At 44.0% G+C, this 27,442-nt stretch overlaps 1 protein-coding gene across 2 annotated transcripts in view; it reads right to left on the bottom strand.

The window, feature by feature from the left end:
• Positions 1 to 27,442, bottom strand: part of LSS (lanosterol synthase) — a 119,103-nt gene that overhangs the window by 36,374 nt on the left and 55,287 nt on the right. For both annotated transcript variants that reach the window (XM_082260376.1, XM_082260375.1), the window contains exons 3-10: positions 26,866 to 27,004; positions 26,672 to 26,780; positions 24,725 to 24,846; positions 21,220 to 21,316; positions 11,635 to 11,770; positions 11,454 to 11,562; positions 3,662 to 3,780; positions 3,103 to 3,200 (exon numbers count right to left, since the gene is read on the bottom strand). In XM_082260376.1, coding sequence (XP_082116502.1) covers positions 3,103 to 3,200; positions 3,662 to 3,780; positions 11,454 to 11,562; positions 11,635 to 11,770; positions 21,220 to 21,316; positions 24,725 to 24,846; positions 26,672 to 26,780; positions 26,866 to 26,944 — 869 coding nt within the window. In that variant the 5' untranslated portion in view covers positions 26,945 to 27,004. The remainder of the gene's footprint in view (positions 1 to 3,102; positions 3,201 to 3,661; positions 3,781 to 11,453; positions 11,563 to 11,634; positions 11,771 to 21,219; positions 21,317 to 24,724; positions 24,847 to 26,671; positions 26,781 to 26,865; positions 27,005 to 27,442) is intronic.

Below are 27,442 nucleotides of genomic sequence, written 5' to 3'. Positions count from 1 at the left end.
TTTACTGTACCTGCAGGAAACAGGTCCCTGCACCTTTATGAAAACGCAGCCGCAGGGAAATCGCATGGTGCAAAAGCACCATGCAATGTCCCGCACCAAAAAATGTGCTGAATTTTCAGATGTGTGGGGGTGCCAATAAGAATAAATGGCAGCCTTGTGCATCTGTAAAAGAGCAGGGAATTTTTCCTGCAGGTGGTTGTGGGTGCGGGAATAGGTGCCATTTACACACTGTCCCGTACATGCAACCACCTGTAACAGTGTGAACCTAGCCATGGGCTCATTTACACTTGCGGTTGGCGGGCATTAAAACATGCTGCTGAGCCTCAAAATACAGCTCACTATCACTCCTGCCATTTAAGCTGCAGAGGCAGCAGCTAGAGGTTTACAGATGCCACTGCTGTAATATTTTGATTTGCAGCAGTGGCAGGAATAATACCGCCCGTCACTTTCAGCATGCACTACCATCTGCTGAAGGCAACCTGTTCAAGTGAATGGGGACACACTGCATCCTCCCCGGAACTGCGTGCAATGCCTCAGTCTCAGCGCAGTGCCACTATAGAGTGAGGGCAAACTGTCTTATCATGTGACATATCACATGACTGGAGACAAGTGAAGCTGCCTTCACTCCCAGCGGGTGTCACACTGACACAGAGATGTGAACTGTGAATACATATGGGGGGGGCGCAGTTTGCCATCTTTGCCCAGGGCGCAGGATGGCCTTGTCCCAGCACTGAGGGGCGTACATACTTGCCAGGGAGGGAGGGAGGGACCCCATAGAGCGGCAGTGAGTGGCCAGACGGGCTGCACTTCAATGAGTGGGTGGGGCGGAGCCTAATGCTCCACCTACCCACCCTCCGCGTGGCGTGCAAGAGGGACTAACTTCTCCCCGGGGCGGGGTCTATCTATGTCGAGGAGGAGGAGAGAGAGGAGGAAAAGGGAACCCCCAACCAGGCCAGGACATCCGACAGCAGGTAGGAATCATGATTTTAGGTTACCACCCACTGCTATTGCTACAATTACAAATTAATAATTCCATTACATTTTTGCATTAAATATATTTTCAACAAATATGGAGCACTTTGCAGTACATGAACTTTCACTGCATGTGAACTGTTAAATGAGTTTGCATTGGTTTCAGCGTGTACAAAAGTGCTCCATGCATGCTGAAATCAATGCAAACACATTTAACAGTTCACATGCAGTGAAAGTTCATGTACTGCAAAGTGCTCCAAGCTTTAACCACTTTTGGACTGGAAGATTTCCCCCCTTAATGACCAGGCTATTTTTTGCAATTCAGGACTGCATTACTTTAACTGACAATTGCGCAGTCGTGTGACGCTGTACCCTAAAAAAATCAATGTTCTTTTTTTCCCACAAATAGAGCTTTCTTTTGGTGGTATTTGATCACCTCTGCAATTTTTATTAATTTTTGTTATTAAAAATTAAAAAATCAAAATTTTTTATTTAATTTATTTCATTTGTTTTCTGCTACATATTTTTGGTAAAAAAAAATCCCAATAAGCGTATTTTGATTGGTTTGCACAAAAGTTATCACGTCTACAAACTAGGAGAAAGATTTATGTCATTTTTATTTATTTCATTTATTTTTTACTAGTAATGGCGGCAATTTGCGATTTTTAGCGGGACTGCAGCGGACAGATCGAACCCCTAACTGACATTTTTGACACTTTTGGGAGTACCAGTGACATTACTGCAGTAATCAGTGCTATAAATATGCACTGTTACTGTCAAAATGACACTGGCAGGGAAGGGGTTAACCCAGGGGTGATCAAGGGTTTAAATGTGAGCCTAGGGGGTGTTTTCTAACTGTATGGGGGGGAACTTGTGAAATTACCACAGAGACATGCGATCCTAAATAGGAGGATCACAGACTCTCTGTGATCATTTCAGAGAGAACAACAGTCTGCCGCGTGTACAACAGCTGACTGTTCTTCTCTCTCAGAGTGGAGCGATCGAGCAGGCTCGGCGGCAATTGCAGCCACCGGCCCTGTGGATTGGCATCCCCGCCGGCGGGTCTGAAACATAAAGGGGTGTGGCCTTCACAGGAAGGGGTGGGTCATAGTTAAATTAGGGGGTGCATGAGTTTAGTCAGGCCTAGGGCAGCACAAAACCTAAATACACCACTGGCATGGTGGTGGTAGTGTCATGGTGTGGGCATGTATGGCTGTCAATGGAACTGGTTCTCTTGTATTTATTGATGATGTGACTGCTGACAAAATCAGCAGGATGAATTCTGAAGTGTTTCGGGCAATATTATCTGCTTATATTCAGACAAATGCTTCAAAACTCATTGGACGGCGCTTCACAGTGCAGATGGACAATGACCCGAAGCATACTGCGAAAGCAACCAAAGAGTTTTTTAAGGGAAAAAAGTGGAATTTTATGCAATGGCCAAGTCAATCACCTGACCTGAATCTGATTGAGCATGCATTTCACTTGCTGAAGACAAAACTGAAGGGAAAATGCCCCAAAAACAAGCAGGAACTGAAGACAGTTGCAGTAGAGGCTTGGCAGAGCATCACCAGGGATGCAACTCAGCGTCTGGTGATGTCTGGCGTTCCAGACTTCAGGCTGTAATTGACTGCAAAGGATTTGCAACCAAGTATTAAAAAGTGAAAGTTTGATTTATGATTGTTAATCTGTCCCATTACTTTTGGTCCTTTAAAAAGTGGGAGGCACATATACAAACTGTTGTAATTCCTACACCGTTCACCTGATTTGGATGTAAATACCCTCAAATTAAAGCTGAAAGTCTGCAGTTAAAGCATTTGTTTAATCCATTGTGGTGGTGTATAGAGCCAAAAAGATTAGAATTGTGTCGATGTCCCAATATTTATGGACCTGACTCATATATATATATATATATATATATATATATATATATATATATATATATATAATGTTTTAGGGTTCTAAGTAATTTTCTAGGAAAAAAAATGCTGATTTGCATGTACAGTATGTGAGAAATGTCAGAAATGGCCTAGGAGTCAAGTTATGAGCATGAAGCAACTCTGTTTTAATTTGTTCCCTAAGTGACACCAACTACAATCATTTGTCCATTAGCTGCAGCAATATTCTCACCAAAGATAATCTGGTATGCGGTCTACATGCTCCTTGAATACAGGAGACTCTGATCCATCCACATGCCATCGAACTAGCATATTAATCACCTTTGAGACCTGTAAAACATAAAGGCCAGTCTTACAGTATATCTACATCTAGTTATTTGCATGTGATCAATATTAATTCCATTAATCAAATCTGGTCATTCATGTGCCATCAGTAATGATTCAAACTGGCCAAAGAAGGGTAGTTTTTTTTTCTTTTTTGTTCAGCCATAGGGCTGAATGAAGAAAAATGAACAGATTCCTCCACCCATACAAAGGAGGTGGATGAAGGAATCCCCCTGCCAGGACATTGTATTGTGACAGCAGGACACAATTGGCTGCAGCTGCTAATCGGCAAAAGTTTTCCAGTGTGTCCCGTTGACAAAGTCAATCAAACAATCGACTTTTGTCAAACAGGGATGGTCACACAATGATCAAAATTCTTCTGGTCCCTGCTGAACAGGTCACATTTTGATCCGTCTATGGCCAGCTTTAATCTATTAAAACTAAAAGTGCATAAGCTAAATTCTTACTGGACCAATGCTGATACATTTAGTGAAACGGTCATCGGCTGCAACGTGGTCATATAGTTCATGTACTGCGCGACGGCGGAGGGCAGAAATGTGGTACGATTCATATATATTCAGCAGAACTGCAAAAAATAAAAACATATTTTTGAACAGGTATGGCCAGAAAACTTTTAGGTGCAATATTCAAAAGAGCAAAGTGCAATCATCCATAAAAGAAATTCTCAATTCCTGACCTGACCACAATAAACTAAATTCCTCTGTGGTTTATACGGGTCATTGTAATCTGAACACTATATTACTGAGAATAAAAATAAAAGGTGTTTTAATTTCGAGCACAAAGTCATTAAAATGTATGTTAAAACCTTTTTTTTTGTTTTGAACTAAAAGGTGATGTATTGCCATGGGCGTGCGCACAGGGTGTGCCAGTGTGCCCAGGCACACCTTAATAAACCTGTGCAGCACAGATTCCTCCTACTGCCCTGGCTCCCATCCCCCTTACCCCCACAGCTCTTCCGGCTTCCCTCCTCTACTCTCCAGCTGTTGCTGTGGGGATGTTTTAGGATGAGTGGGGAAAGGGGCCAGTAAATATATAATTTGCCGGCCTCCTCCCTTTCTGAATGAACATCGTGAGTGATCGGTAGTGTGTGTTTGAGCTTTGGTGTGCACACCCTAATGCATTAGGCTGCGCACACCTTTTCCATTAAAGAGGTTTAATCTCAGTTGCTGTCATGGTGAAATTGTTTAACTAGACAGGAAGAAAGTGAAAATCTGCAAAAGAGATGTACCACCCTCCTAGGTAGGTGCTAGGTAAAACATATCTGTGACCCTGTTCTGCTTCCCAGGAGGGTCTGATTTGTTAGTTTAGCCTATTACATGTTTCCAAGTGTGATTCACTGGGTCTGAGGGAGTGTCCCCACTGCAGCCAATGAGGGAGCTCATTGGACAGTGGACGAAACCTAGCCAGTGGCACACTCTGTTTTATGTCAGTTCCAGTGGGAGGGCATTCTTGCAATGCATCCTGCGATTAGACATAAATAGGAAGGGAGCATGTGACATGGTGTCTTTGGGGCGGGAAGCCAGGTCCCAGGAGGAGGATGACGGCTGTCTCTCCTCTTGTTGCTGAGGAAGGTGGTCCAGGCAGTCGTCCTAGGGACCAGGGGTTGTAGCTGTGCTGCAAAAGGATACAGTGTGCTGACCAAGTGGAGCTGCTGGGCAGAATACTTCTGGAAAAACAGTATAGTGAGTACTCAAGCATCTGCCCAGTGGTCTGCCTAAGAGAGGGGACCACTCCAGAGAGGTCAAGGGGATCAAGGAGCCAGCTAACCCGGAGTGTTAAAGTAAAGGGGGTGCTAAGTTGTAAAGCCCTGAAGAGGCCCTGAAGTTGCTCAGCAGTGCAGTCTATGCTTAAAGTCAGCTACCTCAGGAAAGGAATGCCTTAGGAAGCTAATAGGACTCTTTCACAGTCAAAGGTGAATTACAGTAAGGGGCCTAGCCGTGACTAGCTCAATCAGCGTTAACCAGCGTCAGTCAGCGTTAACCAGCGTCTGTCAGAATTTTTTGTACAGTCCCTGCCTTTTTGTGCATAGTTCTGTTATTGGAGTATCCCACTCATCTCTTCTCCTATCCAAGTTACAAATAAAAACACAAAAACCAAACAAAACTGGACTGGTCCTTGTCTGAGGTAAAATCACTTGGAAACATGTCTGAATGTTCTACTGTTGCTAATGGTAACCCAGGGGAACCTGTCTTCAGCAGCTCCCTTGGGAGTATTGCTACAGAGACATAGAAGTGAAATCAGGCAGGGTTCAGGCATCCCTCTACTTTGCTAAAAAATGGAAAATTGTTATCAAATACTTACCGTAATTTTCCTTTTCTGATGGACTCCATGGCAGCATACGTATCGGGCTAGTCCCGCCTCCAATCCTACCCTATACGACACCCACTCCCATAAATCATTGTTCCTGTTCAGCACCACTCGTTCTGTAACTAGCCTACTTTGGAACTGGGAGGGAACTCCTGCTGCCATGGAGTCCATCAGGATCAGGAGAGCAAAATTAAGGTAAGTATTTGATAACAATTTTCCATTTTCCTGACAGACTCCATGGCAGCATACGTATCGGGAAAAAACTTGCCATACACAACAGGGTGGGCAGATGCTGAATAAAAAGTTTAATTAACTCTGTCAACCGACAGAACTTGTAAGCCAAAATTAACAGAAGAAAGAGCCGCCGGCTCAATACAATAATGAGACAAAAAAGTATTGATGGCAGACCAGGATGCAAATCACTTCAGGTGCGACGTGTCTGGAGACTGACCAGGAAGTGGAGACACTCCGAGCCGAGTGCGCCGTAACCGCCACCGGAGGAGCGAAGCCCTTCACCCTATAAGCCCACTGGATGGTCTGAGTGATCCAGGAAGCGATAGATCTTGAAGAAGCACGTAATCCCTTATTCTTCCCACTGAATGCGATGAATAAGTACTCGGACTGCCGGAAGGGAACCGTAGCCTCTAGGTACCATTTGAGACAATTCCCAACATCAAGTGGATGGATGGCGGAGCCTTCATCCTGCCTAAAGGTAGGCAGGACTATTTCTGGGTTTTAATGCTTCCAACATAGGGATTAAAACTACACTGTCTGGAAAAAAGATTAGGAAAGGTTTTCTTGCTCCTAAGGTCCCCAGCTCGGAGACCCTCTTAGCCGAGGTAATGGCTACAAGAAAGACAGTCACCAAGGTAAGCTCCTTAATAGTAAGAGGCTCAGCTGGATCATGAATCCGTTGTGAGAGGAAGTTGAGGACTGACGGAAGATCCCACTTGGGGAATCTCTGCCTCTTCTGGGGCCTGAGTCTTACTGCTCCTTTGAAGAATAGACAGACCAGGCCATGATTGGACCAAGAGATGCCGATAAAGGCTGAAATTGCCGACACCTGAACCCTGAGCAAACTGACCGAGAGCGACAGATCTAGACCTGATTGTAGGAAGCTCAAAACATCCTAGACCTCAGGGGAGGAATGAGTGTCGGATCTGGCAGCCAGATGCGTGGAGAACCTCGCCCAGATTCTTTCGTAAACTTTGTTGGTTGAGCTCCGCCTGGCGCTTAGCAATGTGGGAATGGCTTCTTCAGGGCAGCCTAGGGCCTGTAACCTTCCCCTCTCAAAAACCAGGTCTTCAGGTGTAGTCGAGCTGGACATGGATGCAGCATTGAGCCCTGGGATAACAGATCTGGCCTGAGGGGTAGCGGAATCGGATCCCGAACACTGAGGAGCATCAGGAACCAAGGCCTGTTGGGCTGGAATGGTATCACTGCCACTACCTCTGCTGCTTCCGACCTGAGTCTCCGCAGAAACTGGAGAATTACCGTGACTGGAGGGAAGGCGTAGGCACTGCGGAACCTCCACTGGTCCGTGAGGGCTTCCACCCCGAGGGCCTGGGGATCCCGGAACCTCGAGGAAACCTGTAATTTGCGATTGCAAGGGGAGGCAAAGAGGTTGACCTCTGGAGAGACTCCCAGGGTCAGGATCCACTTGAAGGCCTCTTCGTGGAGAAACCACTTGTTGTTGTCCAACTTCACACGAGAGAGGAAATCTGCTTGGACATTCTGGACCCGGGGACATAAGCTGCTGACAGGTCGGACAAATTCTTCTGTACCCAGGCCATGATCAGCTCCACTTCTCATAGCAGGGACCAACTGCATGTTCCTCCTTGCTTCCTTATATATGCCACTGCTGAGGTGTTGTCCAACCTGAGCATCACCGGAAGCCCCCTTTTGTCGGATGGACAAATACTTGAAGAGCTCGAAGAGCTGCCTGCAGCTCCAGAACATTTAAAACTATTCCCCGAGGGGAAAAGTTCCACCTGCCCTGAGCCACCTCTGAAAGACAATGGGCACCACACCCCGTGTTGCTGGCATCTGAGGGCACGATGATTCAAGAAGCTGGGGCTAGGGAGTGTCATTTGAGGAGATTCTCCCGATGAAGCCACCACAGTAGACTCGCCCTCATGGCAGGGGTTAAGAAGATAGACTGGTCCAGATGAAGATTGTCCCACTGCTGGAAAAAACCTTTTTGGAAGGGCTGCATTCTCCACAATGCCCACTTCACCATGGGGGCCATGGCAACCATTATCCCGAAGACTCTCAGGCACTGGCGAGCTTGGAGACCAGAGGATGAGAGGGCATGGAGTATCCTGTCTCTGATCACTGGTATTTTCTCTCCCGGAAGGGAAATTGTGGCTCTCGCTGTATCGAACAGGGCCCTGAGATAAACAAGGGACTGAGTAGAAATCGGATGGCTCTTTTCCAAATTCAGTAGCCACTCAGGGCTACAACAGCCAACAAGACTTTTGAAAAGGTCCATGGTGATATGGAGAGCCCGAAGGGGAGACAGGTGAATTGCAGGTGCGAGTGGCCGATGGCAAACCGGAGGTACTTTTGAAAATCCTTTGCAACAGGGACATGAAAATAGGCGGCCTTTAGATCTATCAATACCATCCAGTCTGTTGCCTGAACCACCTGATGGATAGATAACAGCGTTTCCATCTTGAACCTTTCTTTTCTGATGCACCGATTTAGGCAAGTAAGATCAATAACGGGTCTCCATGAGCCATTTTTATTCTGGACCAAGAAAAGAGGGGAATACATTCCCTGTCCGTGCTCGTGCTCTGGCACAGGAACGACAGCCCCTTGAGACACTAGGGACTCCACGTAGGACAGCAGCATTTGGCGTTTTTCTCCCGAGGGTGGCAGGTAGGTAGGGAGGAACCTTAGTTTGGGTGCCCTGTCGAATGTCCACGTGTGTCCGGACGAGATTGTCCTGACAGTCCAAGAGTCCTGGATCGAGGCCGCCCAGACATGTCGAAAATGTAGCAACTGAGCCCCCACCCGATATGTCTGAGCGGACCCAATCTCAAAAGGACTTGATCGCTTCACGGTCGCCAGAGGGGATGCTCTTTGATGGTTTCTGGGAGGAAGACCTCAAGTTGCAACCAAACTCTCTGCCAGGCCTGTAAGTATGTGCCTCCCTGGCACAGTCCGGGGCATACCTTCTGGACTGTCCTTTCTTCGGATTGAGAAGACGCCGATCCTGGGGGAGGAATCCAGACTTGCCGCCCGTACCCCGGTTTATGGCATCATCCAATTTATTCCCAAAGAGGGAGGAGCCCTCAAAGGGAATACGGCACCACACTTGTTTGGATGCCGGATCGGCCATCCAAGGGCGGAGCCACAGAGCCCGCTTGGCCGTAAACGAGGATAACATAACCTGGCCAGAAGACGAATGAGATCAATAGAAGCCTCCCCCAAAAAGGACAAGGCCATCTTAAGTTCCTGAATCAGGGAAATTCTGGCAACCTCCTGTGAGACACTCCGTAGAGATTCGTCCACAGTGTCAGACCACAGCTCCATGGCCTTGGACATTGCGGCCAAGGCTAAGGCCAGCTTGCCAGCCATCCCCGCCATCAGGTAGATTCTTTTAAGATCGGAATCCATTCTCCTATCCAAAGGGTCCTTGAAAGAGACCGTGTCTTCTAGTGGGAGGGTCACATGCTTGACCAGCCTCATAACCGCTGCATCTACCAGGAAGGGGGGGGGGGACTCCAGGTGTTTCACCTCCTCTTCTTTAAAGGTGTAAAGTCTGGCCATTTTTGAGAGCATGGAGTTCTTCCTTTCCACCTTGCTCCATTCATCCATGATTACCTCACCCAATTCACCAAAAAAGGGGAAGTCGAGGCGCTCCTTTTTCAGTTGCCTGAAGTATTTATTTTGCTTTGGTGGGGACACAGCAGGATCTTCCCAATTCAGCGTTTCTCTTACTGCTCTCACTAAAGGAGGGACGAGAGCAAAGTCACAACCCCAAGCAGGGATCCTCCACTTCTGACAGAATTGCCGATAGGTGACTGGGTTGAGAAGACCCAAACCCCTCTTGGCCTTGTGCCCTTCCGAGGGGAGAACATGGAGAATTTACTGCCGGGCTCTGAGTCTGGCCAACTCCCAATTCTGCCAGGGAGTCCTTGACGACCTGCTTTACTAAGGCCTCCAGTTGTTGATCGGAGTTGTCCCCCTCGCCCGCAGCCTGGGAGAAACACCGATCACACATTGACCTCGACTCAGGGACTCGGGCACCACAACCCAACAACCCGCTCTGTCTGGGTTTCGAGAGGGGCCAGGCGAATCGGGGTTCTTCCCATGATGCTGAGAGCCGGACGGAGATCTATGACCAGACCTTGATGAGGAATGCCGGTGATGCGACTTGGAGCGATGTTCATCCCTGCGCGAGGAGTAACGAGCATCAGACCTAGAAGAAATGTGAACAAAAGAAAAGAGCAAGAACACAAAACAGGGAGCAAGGGACATGAAGGACGCCCATATCCCCCCTCTCTAACCATCCCACCCTCCCATTCCATTCTGGCGCTGACCTGCAGAGAGGAGCCGGACAACGGGATCGGAGAAGGAAGAAGAGGGGGGGGGGAAGAGCCCCCACAACCCTGGAGTCAGTCTTACTTCCAGAAGACCTGTGGCTTTCAAGCAGTGCAGAAGGCAGGAACCAGCTACAGCTTTCAGGTCTTTCACAGCAGTGTGTATACCAGATCTCAATGCAATAGAGTGCCTTTGGGATGTGGTGGAATGAGAGATTCGTATCATGGATGTGCAGCTGACAAATCTGCAGCAACTGTGTGATGCTATTGTGTCAATATAGACCAAAATCTCTGAGGAATATTTCCAAAGAAGAATGTTTTGCAAAGAAGAATGAAGGCAGTTCTGAAGACAAAAGGGGGTTCAACCTGGTACTAGCAACGTGTACCTAATAAAGTTGTCGGTGAGTGTTATATTACAGGTAGATTCCGGGGTGAATATAGAAGTTGTGCACACTGTGTAGCTGCAAAAGGGCCCTCTGGGACTTAGAGTCCATTTTTAATAAATGTAGGTCACATGGGCAGGGACTGGGACCCTTATCACTGTCACATGGACTTTCAACACTGCTCACTACTATGTAGCTGTCCAACAATGCACAGTGTATAAATCATTTTACTTGGCCAGTAGTTGAATGAGTGACTAAAATTGACCCTGCGACTTTGTCCACCATTGGGACACGCAATTTTTTTTTCTTCCTTGCCTGATCTGCATTTTACTTGATCTGATCACAGCATTCAAATCAATTATCATCAGAAACACCACACACAGGCACAGCATTTCCAGAAAGGCTGGATGACAAGCAGGGGCTGAAAGGGAACTTTCGGCCCAGGGGGCAAGCACAAACCAGAGGCCCATGGTACAGCGACTCACCCCCCCCCCTCCCACTCTCCCTCTTCCCGGCCTCCTCCTGACCCCCATTCCAAGCTAAAGCTCCGCTCCAGGTACTCTCTACTGACCGGCCAAATCCAGGTTCCCAATCTGGCCAACAGGGAGCAGTTGGGAGGGAGCTGGGACAGCTCGGTTGGGGCTGCCTGGAGGAGGAGAATCTCCAGTGGGGCATGGAACCGGCCTCTGCTCAGACACAGATTACACCATCCTTGCTGGGGGGAGGCCTGCGCTCTGTCCTTGTCTTCATCCCGCACTAAGTAGGTCAGCAGTGGGGACTTTTTACTTCTCTTCTCCAGGAATCCTTTAGACATGTCTGGGGTAGAAGTGGTGCAGCCTTTTTATGGGCATCAGAGCGGCCCGGGGGGCATTTGCCCCCCTGCCCCCTAGCCCAGTCCTCCCCTGATGACAAGTCAAATAAACCAAAAGCAATATAATCAGACTGTAACATGTTGGCACCATTAGACATTAAAATTCACAGATAGGCAATAGGCCTCTTACCATAAGCAAAATTCAGAAGTGTACTGTGGGGGGTGTACAGATCACAAGGCGCCACATTATTTCTCTGTGCTGGCCAATTAATACTGTTGTAGTCTTGCACATAGAGTTCCTGAAGGAAAACAATACTGTGAATACATTTGTTGGTAGAAAGAACAATGAAGATTCTTGGTCTTCTACTCACTTGTCTCAAGCTTCGGATCAAGTCATCCTCACAGGCACTCAGCCTTGTGGCATAACAATAACTCATGGGAAGGTAGACCTGCCTGCAGTGACACCACAGAGTGCTGGGGTGAGCCGGGAACCACTGTGGCAAAAGCCTGAAAAAAACATTTGAAGAAAGTATATAAATATGATTACGTCAATGTTAAAAAAAATACTATGTGGAATAGTTTTTTTTTCTGTTATATCAAATACATATTATTGGGTTTTATACAATAAACGTTCACAATCTACAAATTAGCACATGGTTTTGCAACCTCTTTATAGTAAAAAAGCATCTGAGCATAGCATGGGTTCACAATTTTCAGTGCTAGTTATAATAGCTTATTACAGCACAATCACAGTAACATTATCTCACAAAAGTGAGTACACCCCTGACATTTTTGTAAATATTTTAATATATCTTTTCATGTGACATCACTGAAGAAATGACAATTTGCTACAATGTAAAGCAGTGGGTGTACAGCTTGTATAACAGTGTAAATTTGCTATCCCCTCAAAATAACACAACACACAGCCATTAATGTCTAAACCGCTGGCAACAAAAGTGAGTACACCCCTAATTGAAAATGTACAAGTTGGGCCCAATTAGCCATTTTCCCTCCCCGGTGTCATGTGACTTGTTAGTGTTACAAGGTCCCAGGTGTGAATGGGGAGTAGGTGTGTTACATTTAGTTTTATTGCTCTCACTCTCTCATACTGGTCATTGGAAGTTCAACATGGTACCTCAAGAACTCTCTGAGGATCTGAAAAAAGAATTGTTGCTCTACGGTCACATACCTGATCCGAGGCCAAGGTGCTGAGAGGGCTCCCTTTGCAGGTAAGTGTAGCACACCCCTGAAGGTGGGAGAGGAGGTGTAGTGCCCAAAAAAGCACAGGTTGCCAAACGGTTACTGTAGAGCCAGGCTGGTGATCACCTGGTGGATACTGGAGAGTACAGGGTATACAGCAAGACAGATGTCTCTCAGGAAGCTCCAAGTGAACTGGGAAAACTTGTGCACATGGGAAACTGGAGTAGAGGCCAGGCTGAGGGTCAAACACAGGTAATCCATCTAGGGGTGGAAACAGGAACTTGGCCGTGGTCACAATAGGAAGGCAAGCAGGTAGCAATGGAAAGTTTGTAAAGCAAGCCGAAGGTCATACACAGAAGGGCAGGCAGGTATGATAGATAATGATAGCAAAGTCCGTAAAGCAAACCAAAGTCATACACAGGTGATCAAACAGGAGCAAGATTGGTAGAGCAAGCCAGAGGGTCAAGGCTGGAGAAGGAGATCAGACAGGTCAGGCCCAAGGTCACAACAGGAAATCCAAGGTAAATACACAGAGCCTCAGGACACAGGAAAGCTGACGACAATCCAGCAAATTGATGGAATCAGCAGTGGTCTTATATAGGACAGCAAATGGCCTCATCTTTCAAGTAAGGTGGGCGCCATTGCGCATACGCGTTATCTGATTCGCGATGGTGCGCCAATTCGACATTCTTTTGCTGATGAGCATGCTTACGGGAGTGCGCCTGATGCGCGGATCTCTAGTATTGGCAGCAATGCCAGTTCTTCCATGGACATTTCCCTTACATCTACATAAAGATGGCCTAGGCTATAATAAGATTTCGAAGACCCTGAAACTGAGCTGCAGCATGGTGGCCAAGACCATACAGTAGTTTAACAGGACAGGTTCTACTCTGAACAGGCCTCACTATGGTCGACCAAAGAAGTTGAGTGCACATGCTCAGCTTTATATAATTTCTTTGAGAAATAGAGATATGAGTGCTGCCAGCATTGCTGCAGAGGTTGAAGGGGTGGGGGAGTCCGCCTGTCAGTGCTCAGACCATACGCCGCACACTGCATCAATTCGGTCTGCATGGCTGTCGCCCTAGAAGGAAGCCTCTTCTAAAGATGATGCACAAGAAAGCCTGCAAACAATCTGCTGAAGACAAGCAGACTAAGGACATGGATTACTGGAACCATGTCCTGTGGTCTGGTGAGACCAAGATAAACTTATTTGGTTCAGATGGTGTCAAGCATGTGAGGCAGCAACCAGGTGAGGAGTACAAAGACAAGTCAATTCCCGGTCTGGGGCTTTAAGAGTGCTGTCGGCACTGGGGACCTATAGTTCATTGAGGGAACCATGAATACCAACATGTACTGTGACATACTGAAGCAGAGCATTATCCCCTCCCATCGGGGACTGGGCCGCAGGGCAGTATTCCAACATTATAAAGACCCCAAACACAAGTAGACCCCTGCTTGCTAAAAAAGCTGAAGGTAAAGGTGATGAACTGGCCAAGCATGTCTCCAGACCTAAACCCTATTTAGCATCTGTGGGGCATCCTCAAATGGAAGGTGGATCCACCTGATGTCGTCATAGAGTGGTGGAAGAGGACTCCAGTGGCAACCTGTAGAGCTCTGGTGAACTCCATGCCCAAGAGGTTTAAGGCAGTCCTGGAAAATAATGGTGGCCACACAAAATATTGACACTTTGTGCCCAATTTGAACATTTTCATTTAGGGGTAAACTCACTTATGTTGCCAGTGGTTTAGACCAGTGTTTCTCAACCTTTTTTCTGTGAAGGCACCCTTTAAAAATGATGGACAATCTCGAGGCACCCTTTAAAAATGATGGACAGTTTTGAGGCACCCTTTAAAAATTATGGACAGTCTCAAGGCACTCTATTCTAAAATGTAAAAACTATTATAATAGTTTTACATAATGCAGCAATGGCGGTGCATTCCCCATCCGGGGAGGGTGGCGTGCATGTCTTTGGAGTCTAACAGGGGTATTTCTATCGGCCCCTCTTTAGATGTACATATGTGGACCATATTACTTGGTTACCATTCCATACTATGTAGTTACGCATTACCCTACTATGTGATATCTATCTGGTATACCTGTTGGTGGGACATAGGTTCGGGCCACTGGCCAATAGTGACCTACAGCACGTCCCCGATGATCTGTGATGATTTGGACTCCTCATCCACCTTCCCCGTTATTTGCTATTTTTTGCTACTATCATCTATGATTTGTTGATTATATACAGAGCATTGATCTATTAGCTCCAGATGAAGCTTAATTTGAAACATGTCGAGCAACACGGCTCGATCGATCTCCTTGGGAAGACAGTACATCTCCCTGTCACCTTCGGCGGATCGCCATGATATGAAGTATCAACCATTATATCATGCTATTTCAATGATCTGTATCTATTAATTACAAATCAGCAATGTAATTGCCAGAATTGGTTATATTTGTATTTTTGTTCCCCCCTCTTTTTGGAAGTGGATGTTTGTGATTGTTGCTTTTTCTTTTTTGATGTTTTAACTTATGTGATTTATTAAAATGTTATGTTTTAAGTACCCAGTGCCTCCAAAGTCCATGTTCCTTTCCATTTTTTGTATAGTCTTGCAATAGGATGTGGCACTTATTATCATATATAGGCACCCAGTTTGCTGCTATCTGGGAGCGCATTAAACCTACTTTCTCATAATGCAGCAACATCCACATGTCCAAGTAGGACACCTAACATTAGAGGTGATTTATTCTTCCAAAGCAAATACACTTTTGCAAACTGGTGCTGACTAGTATTCCAATGTTTCTATTCTTCCATTAGTTTTTCTCCATCACTCAGCTAATGTGACCCCAACGCTGATGGAGAGAAGCAAGGGAGACGCAAACAGGGATGCTATGCAGGCGACTGACATCCTCCTCATCAATTAATGATGCCATTGGTTTAGAAGATTATAATGGTGCGCAATGAAAACCTGTGACTTTATGTAACTAAAATGGCAGCCTTCATCCACACCCCAGTTTGTATACAAAGTTTGGGCAATTTTTTTGGCATTTTGCCAAGGCACACCTGAAGAAACCTCAAGGCACCCCAGGGTGCCTGGGCACCGTGGTTGAAAAAGGCTGGTTTAGACATTAATGGCTGTGCGTTGAGTTACTTTGAGGGGACAGCAAATTTACACTGTTATACAAGCTGTACACTCACTACTTTGTAGCAAAGTGTCATTTCTTCAGTGTTGTCACATGGAAAGATATAAATATTCACAAAAATGTGAGGGGTGTACTCACTTTTGTGAGATACTGTATATGTTCAATTCCAACTGCTATATTACAATTTACTGTTTATTTAGATTAGGGGATTGATCCTGTCTTCCGAGGTTTATTGTTAGCATAATGGTGTCACCAGCTTTTTATCCATTAATAGATTTAGTTAGGTTGCTATCTTTATTTCTTCTTTGGTCTTTACGAGATTACAACCTTAGTTACATTGAAGTAAGAGCTGTGTCATAAGCAACACAGGAACCAAACCAGATGTAGTTCCATCATTTGTTCACTTTATTAGAACAACCTCTACACTGAAAGAATAATTTTTCTCTAGGTGGAGGGATTAGGAGATATCCATTTTGGAGCTATATGCTTTTGGACCAAAAATAAAAGACTAGATACCAGTGCAAATATTTCTGGGGGGTGTGCCGCATGATCTATTTCCTCCAAAATGCAAATTATAGGTTCTAGAGTGATTGTTACCCAAAAATGTTATTTATATGTAGAGTAGTGCTTTTAGTTCTGATATTTCAGCTGCGGTCAAATAGGTTTCAACACTGGTAGACTGTTAAGATGAATACAAACATTTAGAGATTAATATTGTATTAAGTAGTAGATTAAACTGAATTCAAAAAGTGAAACTCTGCTTTGTTATTAGAAACCTTTAGTTAACTGAATCTAAACAGTGCCCTGCAAAATGTACATTTTGTCCAAATATCCACAAAAAAAGCAGTGTACTTCCTGCTGAGTGAGGGTGACTAGGCACTTCTGTGCCTACAGCATTATGGCTGTATATCTGCAGTGTGAGATCTAAGTCTCTGCTGCATTTGACTGTTGGCGTTAGGAGATGTGGGGTGAGATTTAGTGATGTCATTCCTGTGCTGTTCTCTGTTCTTCCTGCTGGAAGCTCTGCCAAGATGGCAACCGCCACATAGAGACACAGTGCAGAACAACACATAGTAAGTCAGTTATGCATCAGCTGCCGAAACACCATAGGCAATACTTGTTATTACTACATAGACCTCTTTTTTTTTTTTTATTCTTTTTATTAGTATTTTTGCATGTATACAGACAAACAGACAATAAAACTAAAATAAAGTAAAGGAAAATAACAAGAGTGAAAGAAAGCATTATTTGTGGCCTTACCATCCACATTATAAGCACATGTTATCCCAAATAACATACGTGTGGACAGCCATTCTCTCGGCAGCTACTTTTGACTTAAACTGGTGGCTATACCAGCTTCAAAGAGGATGTATATGCATAGTTTCAACACAATGCATACCAGGTAACATCTCAGCTGAAAGTAAATATTTATCAGACATGTAAAGATTAATATTTCTGCCAGTGAGAAAAGTTGGGATGTTCCCCTATTGTGCCCCAATAAGGTTAATCCCCTTCCTTGCTAGTATTTATAAGCGTTATTTGTCAGACTAGTTACTGGATTCGCTGTTTTAAGGCTAGCCCATGTTCTATCCTACCTACGGGTGATAGATATGCAGCTATTGCAAAATTATCCGCATTGCAGTAATCTAAATAAAACTAAAGAAAAAGGGGCCAGGCAATGGCAGCCATGGCTCCCATAATTTATAAAACTTCTTTGGTGTACCCCTGTTTTTGAAGATCTGTTGTTCTTTCAGGAGGGCGTTGTTTACTTGGAGTCTCCATTCCTCAAAAGATGGATGACTAGGAGACATCCATATCACAGCAATACTTTCACGTGCTATAAACAGTAATCTGTTAAGTGGCACTAATACCTCAACTGAAAACATCTCCTCATCAAGGCAACCTAGTAAATATAATTTCGGATCCAGTGCAATGCATGTCTGAAAAACCTTATTTAATGTGTTCACCAGCTCTCTCCAGTATCTGAATAATTTGGGGCTCCTCCAAAACATGTGGAGTAGATCAGCTGGAGATTGTTGACATCGTGGACACTCCGGGTGTCGCTCCTACCCCACTGGATTAACTGTACCAGTGTTCGGTAAGCCTTATGTATAATAAACAATTGGGTCAGGCGTTGCACGTGTGACAGGGATACTGGGGGAACCATCTCTAAAATAGTTTGCCATTCCTCATCTGACAAAATACCCAAATCCTTTACCAATCCTTTCCTGCCAGAACTAAGGGAAGCATCTTGAAAACTGTTCAATAATTGGCTATACAAAGAGGAGATAAGGCCTTTTTTCTCCTTAACCCCTGCCAGGAAGGACATCAGTGACATGGGTCTTACAGTTACCTCAGGATTTCTAAACTGAGACTGAATTGCGTGCCGTATTTGTAGGTATTTAAAGAAATCATGGCTGGGAAGTTGATAAGACTCCTTGAGATCCTGAAAAGTCCTTAATATTTGGAGAATAAAGATATGGGATAAACTGGAGCCCTTGGGTATGCAAACGTTCAAATCCCTCTAATTTATCAAGCTCATTGTCATTTTTGTTTCCTCACAACGGCGCGTATTCCAACACCCCTTCATATTTCATTGTTTGTTTCATTGCCTGCCATATTTTATTCATAAGCACTAACGTTGGGCAAAATTGAGCAAAAAAACGCAACTCTAACTGGGCCAATAAATGATAACGTGGGTTACGACTCAGCAATAGGGATTGTATAGGGTCTTCCCATTTTATCTCCCCCAACCAGCAAAGTGCTGATGTTAGGAAGCTACAAAATATGTCTTTGGTTGAGGTACCGCTAAACCACCCGCATCTTTAGGTAGCTGCAGAGTGGAAAGTTTAATCCTAGAATTTTCCCCTTTCCATAGTAATACGTGAAATAATGATTGTATTAGTTTGAACCACTTAAGGGATATCCAAAAAGGCGAATTGTGGAGGACGTATAATAATTGGGGGGCCCCTTTCCATAGTAATACCTGAAATAATGATTCTATTCGTTTGAACCATTTAAGGGATATCCAAAAAGGCGAATTGTGGAGGACGTATAATAATTGGGGGGCCCAAATAATTTTAATAATATTCGCACAGCCTACAACCGATAAAGGCAGCTTTGTCCAAATATTGCTCTTGATTTTGAATTTATGGAGAATGGGGGACAGATTGTATTTGAGTTAGTCTTCTATCCTGGGATGTATCCATATTCCTAAATACCTAAAGGAGGACACATTTTAAATTTGCTGAGCCTCTCTTGGTATGGAAAGGCTGGGGTCATCTAAGGGGAATAGGACTGATTTGTCCCAATTGATAACAAAACCTGAGAATAAGCCAAAGCTTTGTATAAGGGATATTAAGGATTCGGCTGTGTCTCCAAGGAACAGTAGAGCGTCATCCGCGTATAACGATATTTTCTCGCATTGGGCAGCCCTATTAAACCCGCAGATATCCTCAGATAACCTAACTGCTGCAGCCAAAGGCTCAATGGCCAAGACACACAGCAAAGGGGAGAGGGGACACCCTTGACGAGTCTCCCTAAACAAAGGTAAGAATTTGGAAACCGAGCCATTGATTTCCATACAGGCCCTTGGAGCAGAATAAAGCAACCTAACCCAGCGAATGAATCTGCTGCCTAAACTGAACGCCTCCAAGACCTCCCACAGGTACGTCCACTCAACGCTGTCGGAAGCTTTTGAGCGACAGGATGGCTCTTTTCCCGGCATACATTCCAAATAGGGGGCAGGAGTATACGTTCCTACTGTGGGGGTACCCCTGAAGGTGATAGAAAGTATCTGGCACCTAGTAATGGGTTGGGCATTGGAATTTTTTACAATAGCTATTAAAAGCTGATTCTCTTCTATTGACCAATAATAATAATAACCATAAAAGTAATTGTAAAGTCTTGTTTTAAAAAAAATAACAAACATGTTATACTTAACTCCTCTGTGCAGTTGGTTTTGCACAGGGCAGCCCAAATCCTCCTCTTCTTGGGTCCCTCTTTGCTGCTCCTAGCCCCTCCCTCCTGTCGAGTACCCCCACAGCAAGCAGCTTGCTATGGGGGCACCCGAGCTGAGCTGCAGCTCCGTGTGTCCATTCAGACATGGAGCTGCGTTCAGCCCTGCCCCCTCTCTCCTGATTTGCTAACTGACTTTGATAGCAGCGGGAGCCAATGGCGTAGCGGCTGTGTCTCAGCCAATCAGGAGGGAGATGGCCTATGGACTCCTGGACACTGCTGGACAGAGAGGGGGCTCAGGTAAGTATTAGGGGGTGCTGGGGAGGCTGCTACAAACAGAAGGATTTTTATCATAATTCATAGAATGCATTAAGATAAAAAACCTTCTGACTTTACAACTCCTTTAAAGGCTTTCTTTTTGCCAACCAAGGACATTCAATTAGTTATTTAAAATGCATGGTTAAACGTCCTGCTGAAACAATTTGCTTATTGTTGTATACTGTGTTCTGGGGGCTGTGGAATTTAGGCTTGATTTGTGTTCCTGCCTGACTGATCAACCTGTTAAATTGATTCTAAATATGAAGTTTCATTATTCCCCGCGAACTACAGACCTCATTATTATCACAGTTGCTACAAGCAACACCTTCTTTTATGCATTACTCCATATTTGATTAATAGAAGGTGTATGTGACATATTATTGACAGAAAGTGTAAATAACAATCTCCAAATATAATAAGGACTTCTGAGTAATAGCATGTTTTCCAGGCCTGCAAATGAATGAATGTAAATAGGTATGTGGTGAGGAAAGCACCAGACTCATTTGTGAAGCGCAAACAATGTAATATGTAAGTTGCGTTCAATAAAAGTCAAACACATTTCAGAATCTCAAGGGCTTCCCCTTCATTAGAGTTTGAAAATACTTGGAAGGTAAATAAAAACGGTTACTAGACTTTGTAGGAGTGATCACGAAAGGATTTTTTTCAGAAAACTTACAAACGGATCTGTTCCTGAGGCTGGTTTTAGCAGCTTCCTATTCAGGGGTGGCCCAAGACATTGTGCTGCCTGGGTCCAAGAATGAGATGCTGCCCCCCACCCCCCTAAAAAAAAAAAAAAAAAATCACGCCCACCAAAAGGCCCCTCACATCCATTATTTTATATCAAGATAATTAAAACTAATATTAAATTTATCAGGAAGTCAGATTTACATGCAACAGCTCCTTGTCTATATGCAAAATCATATGACATACCATTAGGTTCATTTCCAAACTACAAACTCAAACTCCAGTTTTATTTTGATTGTCTAAATGTTTGACGTCATTGCGCACACCACAATCATGTGAGGGACGTTCCCCGGAGGATACGTTCTGCCTCCTCATACTCATCAGTTTGCACTACAAGCAGTATGAGATGGGGAAATGCCGCCCGTAACGCGCCCTCACTGATGCCAATCAAAGCTGCTGGAAAAAAAATCTTAGGTGTCAATTTGCTGCCCCTCTCAAAGTCCTGACTTGGTCCAATGGACCCAGTGGGATCCATGGTAGGGCCGGCACTGTTCCTATTCTAACTTTTGGAAGTATGCATTTTGTAATGTTAAACCAATACCTAAATGTTGAATCATAGAAACACCATTTTGTGCAAAAGAACAGAAATAACTCACCACATCTCTGGAAACAATGTGTTCATCCCCTCCCAGCTGTAGACATTGAGCACCGCCAGCCAGAACTTTCCCCATGATGGAATTCCAATGGCACCACCTGTGAAAGGAGGAAGATAAGAAGGGCACATCAACATGTCTTTAATATCCCCACACTCCTTTAAATTGTGTCACAAACTAACAAATCAAATCCACCATCTCACTGTCAGACCTGTGCTGACCTAGTAATGATCTTGGCACAACATCCCCTATTCCAGTGATGGTGAACCTTGGCACCCCAGATGTTTTGCAACTACATTTCCCATGATGCTAACCTACACTGCAGAATGCATGAGCATCATGGGAAATTTAGTTTTAAAACATCTGGGGTGCCAAGGTTCGCCATCACTGCCCTATTCTAATAAAAAATATGCTGTGCATTGTTAAACCATAATTAAACCCTAGGCATATTCTTCTTGCTTAAGGATTCATATTGATTGAGTAATTGAGTAATCTGCTTTTTTTTATTTTTTTATACTTACCTTTTAGTTCCTTCAAATCTATGTGGATGGTACGGCTCTTTCTCCCAGCAGTTTCCTGTTCTTATACATGCAGGTACATGTCCTCTAGTGACAATAGGGGGTGTTTCTGCTTAGGCTTAGTTTCTAATCCAAGGCTGAAAGTGCATTGTCAATACAGGGACTTTGGTAAAGTATTTGGTAATGTGATCACTCATTTGCAATGCCAAACTTCCCCATATAGCATCACCCTGGTGTGTACATTTAGATATGCCTAAAATACCTTTGAATGAAGCATTCTATAGAGAAAGAGGGTTGGTTCTGTCTTGTTATTCTGGAAATTCTTGTTACCTGGCTGTCATGCTGACCCTGTTGCTTCAATATTTTGTAGTGAAGTGACTGGGTCCAATCACTGATAGTGACAACTGACTTTCTTGATCTGCACGCTTGTTCCAGGTCAGTGGCTGAAAAAGTATTAAAGCAAGTAGGCCAACATAACAGCCAGGCAACTAACATTTTGAAGTAGGCAGCCTACATACAGTATTTCTCTATGGGAAAGTCCATAAAATGAGAAAAAGCTAACTGTGATTGGTAGCACTCTACCTTCCAAATCCAGCCGTCTGGAAATGAAAGGTTTAAAGTCCAATCATGATTCTTGTAAAACATATGCAGATTCTTTATTATGGTGTGAATACACGATTAGAATATCGCCCAATCATTCGACCACCGACTTTTGAAAAAGTATTTGTCGGTCGAAAACGTAGCCAACATACACGGTCCGAATATCGCCCGACCGTTGCCCGCCGACCATCGAAACAGTGTTCGTTGGTCCTCATGCGTGATGAGGTTATACAGATTTAAACTGAACGACCTCAACACCAACGTATAGAATATCGTTCATTCGCAAACGAGACGACAGAATTTTTCGGGTTTTTCAAACGGTATTTTTCATTCACAATATCGATATCGCTCATTGATGGCTGGGCATTAACGAGTAGAATATCGGCCGATCGCTCGCTGAACGGAAGTTTTCGGCCGATTTTCTTATCGTGTATTCCAGCCATTAGTGTTTAAAGGAGAAGTCCAGCCTAACACTAAAATTTCTACATCTATAGATGTCCACGATCTAACATTGACCTATCTAATCCTGTAAATAAGAAATCAGTATACACACCTTTTTTGAAGCCACTTTAGTCTGGTCTCCAGCGGCGGAAGCTCTGCAGAGGAAACAGCCGACAACGGCACCCATAGACTTACTATGTGGCTTCCGTTGTCGGCTGTGTCCTCTGCACCCGCCTCTACAGCGAAGTCGCAGATCGGACCGGATTGGCTTCAGAAAAGGTAGTATACTGATTTCTTCTTTACAGGGTTAGATAGGTTAGTGTTAAGCCCCGTAAACACGTACCGATTGTCGGCCGTAAATATTCGGCCGACGACCGATCGGCCGATTGTAGGCTTGTTAGTATGATGCTTCCGACAGCCGACAGCGCATTTTCGACCTGACAGAATCTGTGGTGCAGGCATTAAAATTTTTGTTGGCCAACACCAGAACGGCCGATTGTTCGCCAGTCAGTACAGATTTCGGCCGACAGACAGCAGATTAGCAAGACTGGGCATGCTCAGAAAAGAAAAAAGACAAGGAAAGTTAACCATCACATGACATCACTTCTGCAGTCGGCTGTTGTTGGCAGACAAAATTCGTGTGCAGTCTTTTGCAGTTTTCAACAGACACCGACAGCCCTGGACAAAAGACGGCCGATCGTTCGGCCGACGATCAGTACGTGTGTACGGGGCTTTAGATTGTGGATGTCTGTAGATGTAGAGAATTTAGTGTTATGCTGAACTTCTCCCTTGAAGCTGAACTCCAGCCTTACCTAGTCTTGCATAGTTGTACAGACTCCTTTCCTGTACTGAAATTGCTTGCTCTGATTTTACAGCACACTGTGAGCTTTTTACAATGCACATTAGAACCTGCAGCAAGTCAGATAAAGCCCACCTCATTTCCTGGCTGGAAGAAATCCAAAATCATCTAATTCTTTACTCCACAGCCTTACTGTCCATCGCTCACCCCTTTATTTTATTGCATTTCATTTTTTTTTAAGGGTGGTTTAGCATCACATGTGGGCATTACTTATGAGAGTGTGCATAAATATGCAGCCTGCCTAGGATCATCCACTTCTCCAGTCTGACATCTACCTATCAAGGGATTTCAGAAGGATATTTGCATAATCTTTCTAAGAGCCGGTCCATTGCTTGCATCTTGTGAGAAGTACTGAGGCAGGGAGATGTGATGTTTTCAGAAAGATATGTACATCATTCTGCTGCCCCTCCCCCACCCATGATGTGCCCACATTGCATAGAGAAGCACAGAAACCCAGCGATGTCATCACTGAGGCTAAAATAATGTATATAAATTAAATTAAACATTTCCTTTAGTGCGTTGATAAGGAGGGAAAAAAGGAACCAAGGGAGGCAAAATATAATCTGATTAAACTTCTTTAACATAACCATTTCCAGACTACTCTGGTCAGAGTTAACCCTGACCAGGAACCTAACTTTGAGCTGCAAGGCTGCCTCCAAATTTAGTACATTTCTAATCACAGACATGCAGCAAATGAAGAGTAAATTAAAAACTCTAATTTTGCATACTTGCTCCAATATGTGGATTGAATTATCAAATTAACTGTATAAGCAGAACAGCCAGACAACCAGTGATGGCAGCTTGAGTATTTTTCTTAATAAAGTCTTCCATAATTCTTTCACTGCTTCAAGCAGTTTTACATCATAGAGTACAATTATTTAAGATAGGACAGGCTGCACCTTGGTGCTATATGTGATCACCTGGCCAGTCCCACTAAAACTGAGAAACTGCAAAAGGCATTGCTGCAGGAGGGTCATGGAAGCTGAAGGAGACCTCTACTTGGAAGGTCAAAAGGACTTGAAAAATGTTCTAAGCTGTAAAAATTAAATAATTGTCAAGGGAAGAAGACAATTTTCTGTGGATAACTTACCTTTACTGTGAAGATTGTTCCTGGCCCGGGTCAGATCTGGGTCATCCTGTGAAACTCCCAGTATACGTAAGGAAGTATAACTGAGAGCTGTGCCAAAAACAGTGCTTTTATCTTCAATGTGCCTGAAATACAGATAATTAATTATTAAAGATCCTCAGCCAGAATAAAAAGTTTCATAACAGTCAGTGACATGCAGAAAGTAATTTTTGTTTAAAAAAAAAAAAAAAAAAAGCTTTTAGCCTGTTTTAGAGTGTGCGTAAACACTTAGGGCTCTTTCACACAGTCCGGTCCGTCAGGCGGATCAATCCCCCGCTGAGCAGGAAGATGACAGCTGTGTCTCTGCGCTGTGTGCGGAGACACAGCTGTCAGGTCCCCATGCATCTCTATGGGGGAATCGGATGGGAACGGACTGTCTGTCTGTTCTGATTCGATCCCATCCGATCCGCTGGACGGATGGAAAATAGGGTTTCCATCCGTCCAGATTTGACGGATCGGATCGGATGTCATGTCTCCGCTGAGTGGATGGGAAAATCTGCTCATATATTTTCAATCAGCTCTCTCACTGATCTAAAAAAGAAAACAAAACAAATCATCTATGGCCAGCCTTAAGCTGGAATTAGAGTGTTTTGCATTTTTTTCTCCCTTTCGTTCAGCCACTTGTGGATAGAGGAATTTGTCAGGACAGAAGTTACCACTGCTAACTTGTTTTTAAAGGTGAAAGCTCTGTGATCATTATTCTCATTCAGCCTTCACTACTGAGTGATTTTCTGACCCAGGAGATATTTGAACTTCACTGTATGCATGCTTGTGCTAAGTTAGTGACTTACTAAATTGTAAATACACTGTATGGCTAGGTTCCCTCCTATGCGGGTCGCAGACAAAACGTTCTACTCTTTAGCAGATAAGTAAGAGTGTCATTAAATCTTAACGGCATCCCCACACATCAAAAAATACAGTGTGCTTTTGGGTGTGGAAAACCACATAGTCCATGCGGCCGCCCTGCAGGTGGAAAGGGTCAGAGATTTTTCCCCACATTTCACGCAGGTACATCGTGTTTACTGCGCAAATGCAGAAAACGCAGAGGTGTGAACCTAGGCTAACTGATAGGATCATCTTCCTAAAGTGAATCATAGACTGGCAGATTTTCGTATAAATGTTGATAAAAAAAAATCTTGTCAGCACATTTAATATTGTCAACAGAGACTTAACAAATGTCATTCAAAGTACTTCAACATTGCATTTGCTTTAAACATTTGACTTAGGTATAAAAGGGATTTCCAGAATGAAAACCACACTGTAAGAAATTTGTTCATGAAAAATAATATTTTACTGCTATACAAAACTACGTATTTTAATAGAGGGGTACCTGATAAATTTAAAAAGGTGTGGGGCAGTTGGATAGATGATAATTCTACAGTGTCAGAATAATTGTTCCTTGGTTAAAGGTTCGTATTGTGGGCAAGATGCTGAATATATGTAGGTCTCGATGGGTACCTGACTCAGTTACTGTTGGTATTCCTGGGGTGATGTGGTAGTGACATTTTCATGTACCTTTTTACAAAAAAATTGTCACTATGATTGGTCTAGGAACTGCATTGTTCACTGGTGCTGATGCATTGTAGTGCTGAATGTTGAATCTGTTTCTATGTTTGTAACCCATTGTAAAAATGTAAATAAAAATTATTTAAAAAAAAAAAAAAAAATGTGTTAATGAAAAATATTCAATCTTGCTCCTTTGAACTTTCTCATCACTACGAGAGACAATCAACAGTTTGACTACTCTAGTGATTAGAAAATTCTGAATGGGCACCTGTGACATGGCACTGTAAACATATTGGTGTCCTAGGGGGACCATGTCAGATCTATAGTGCAGAAAATGCACATTCTGATAGGTAGTATGTGAAAAGAAGGTCAATAATCATATTATTAAGTAGATCGTCAACTTACAGGCCCCATCCACCATCTTGAAGCTGCACCGAGCGCAGGTAGCGCACCATCTCCTTCTTTGTTGCCTCGGGAAGTGAAGTTTGAGTCACATGACATGCAATCAAGAGACCTTAGAAAACACCATATATTTACTTTATGTGTACAGAATCATAGGTAGACTGAGATCAAGTTTAAAAAATGCTGGAAATCCATACCTGGCATTAGGAAAAGAGGTCCTCCATAGTCACCAGCCCAATGTCCATCTTCAGCTTGTAACGCAGAATAAAATGTCATTCCATTTTCAGCTCCATCCTGGGCTGTAAGGGCCTTTGGCAATTCCTTCAGAAACTCACTCTGTGTAAAACAATACACATTACTTAGCTCACACACAAGCAACACTAAAAAGCACACCCACATGGGAAGATCCTAAGTAGTTTCAGTAAGTAGGTAGCAAGGGTTAGCATATGGGACTTGAGGCACTGAATCTTTCACTTATGTTCTCCTTCTGAAAATGATTATTGCCTGGCTTTAGTACTTGTGAGGTACAGACCCAAAACAGGTATCCAGTGTCAGAATCACCGAATCACAAGTGATTCAGAAAGTAGTACAGCCAAAGCATCAGTGCCATAGATAGGCAACTAGCATTTGATTAAAAAAAAAAAAAAAAAAAAAGGTAAAAAAATTACAGCCTACATATTTCTTTCATGACTAATGTGTCCATTTATGAAACCGAGATGAGCTGAGATCCTGATAAGGCAGACCATCTCAGATCATTATCGGTTTATGAAACTG

This window comes from Pelophylax lessonae (assembly GCF_965119305.1).
Source record: "Pelophylax lessonae genome assembly, chromosome: 6".
NCBI lineage: Eukaryota > Metazoa > Chordata > Amphibia > Anura > Ranidae > Pelophylax > Pelophylax lessonae.
Note: the sequence above shows the minus strand (reverse complement) of the source record. Positions and strands in the feature narration are given on the sequence as shown.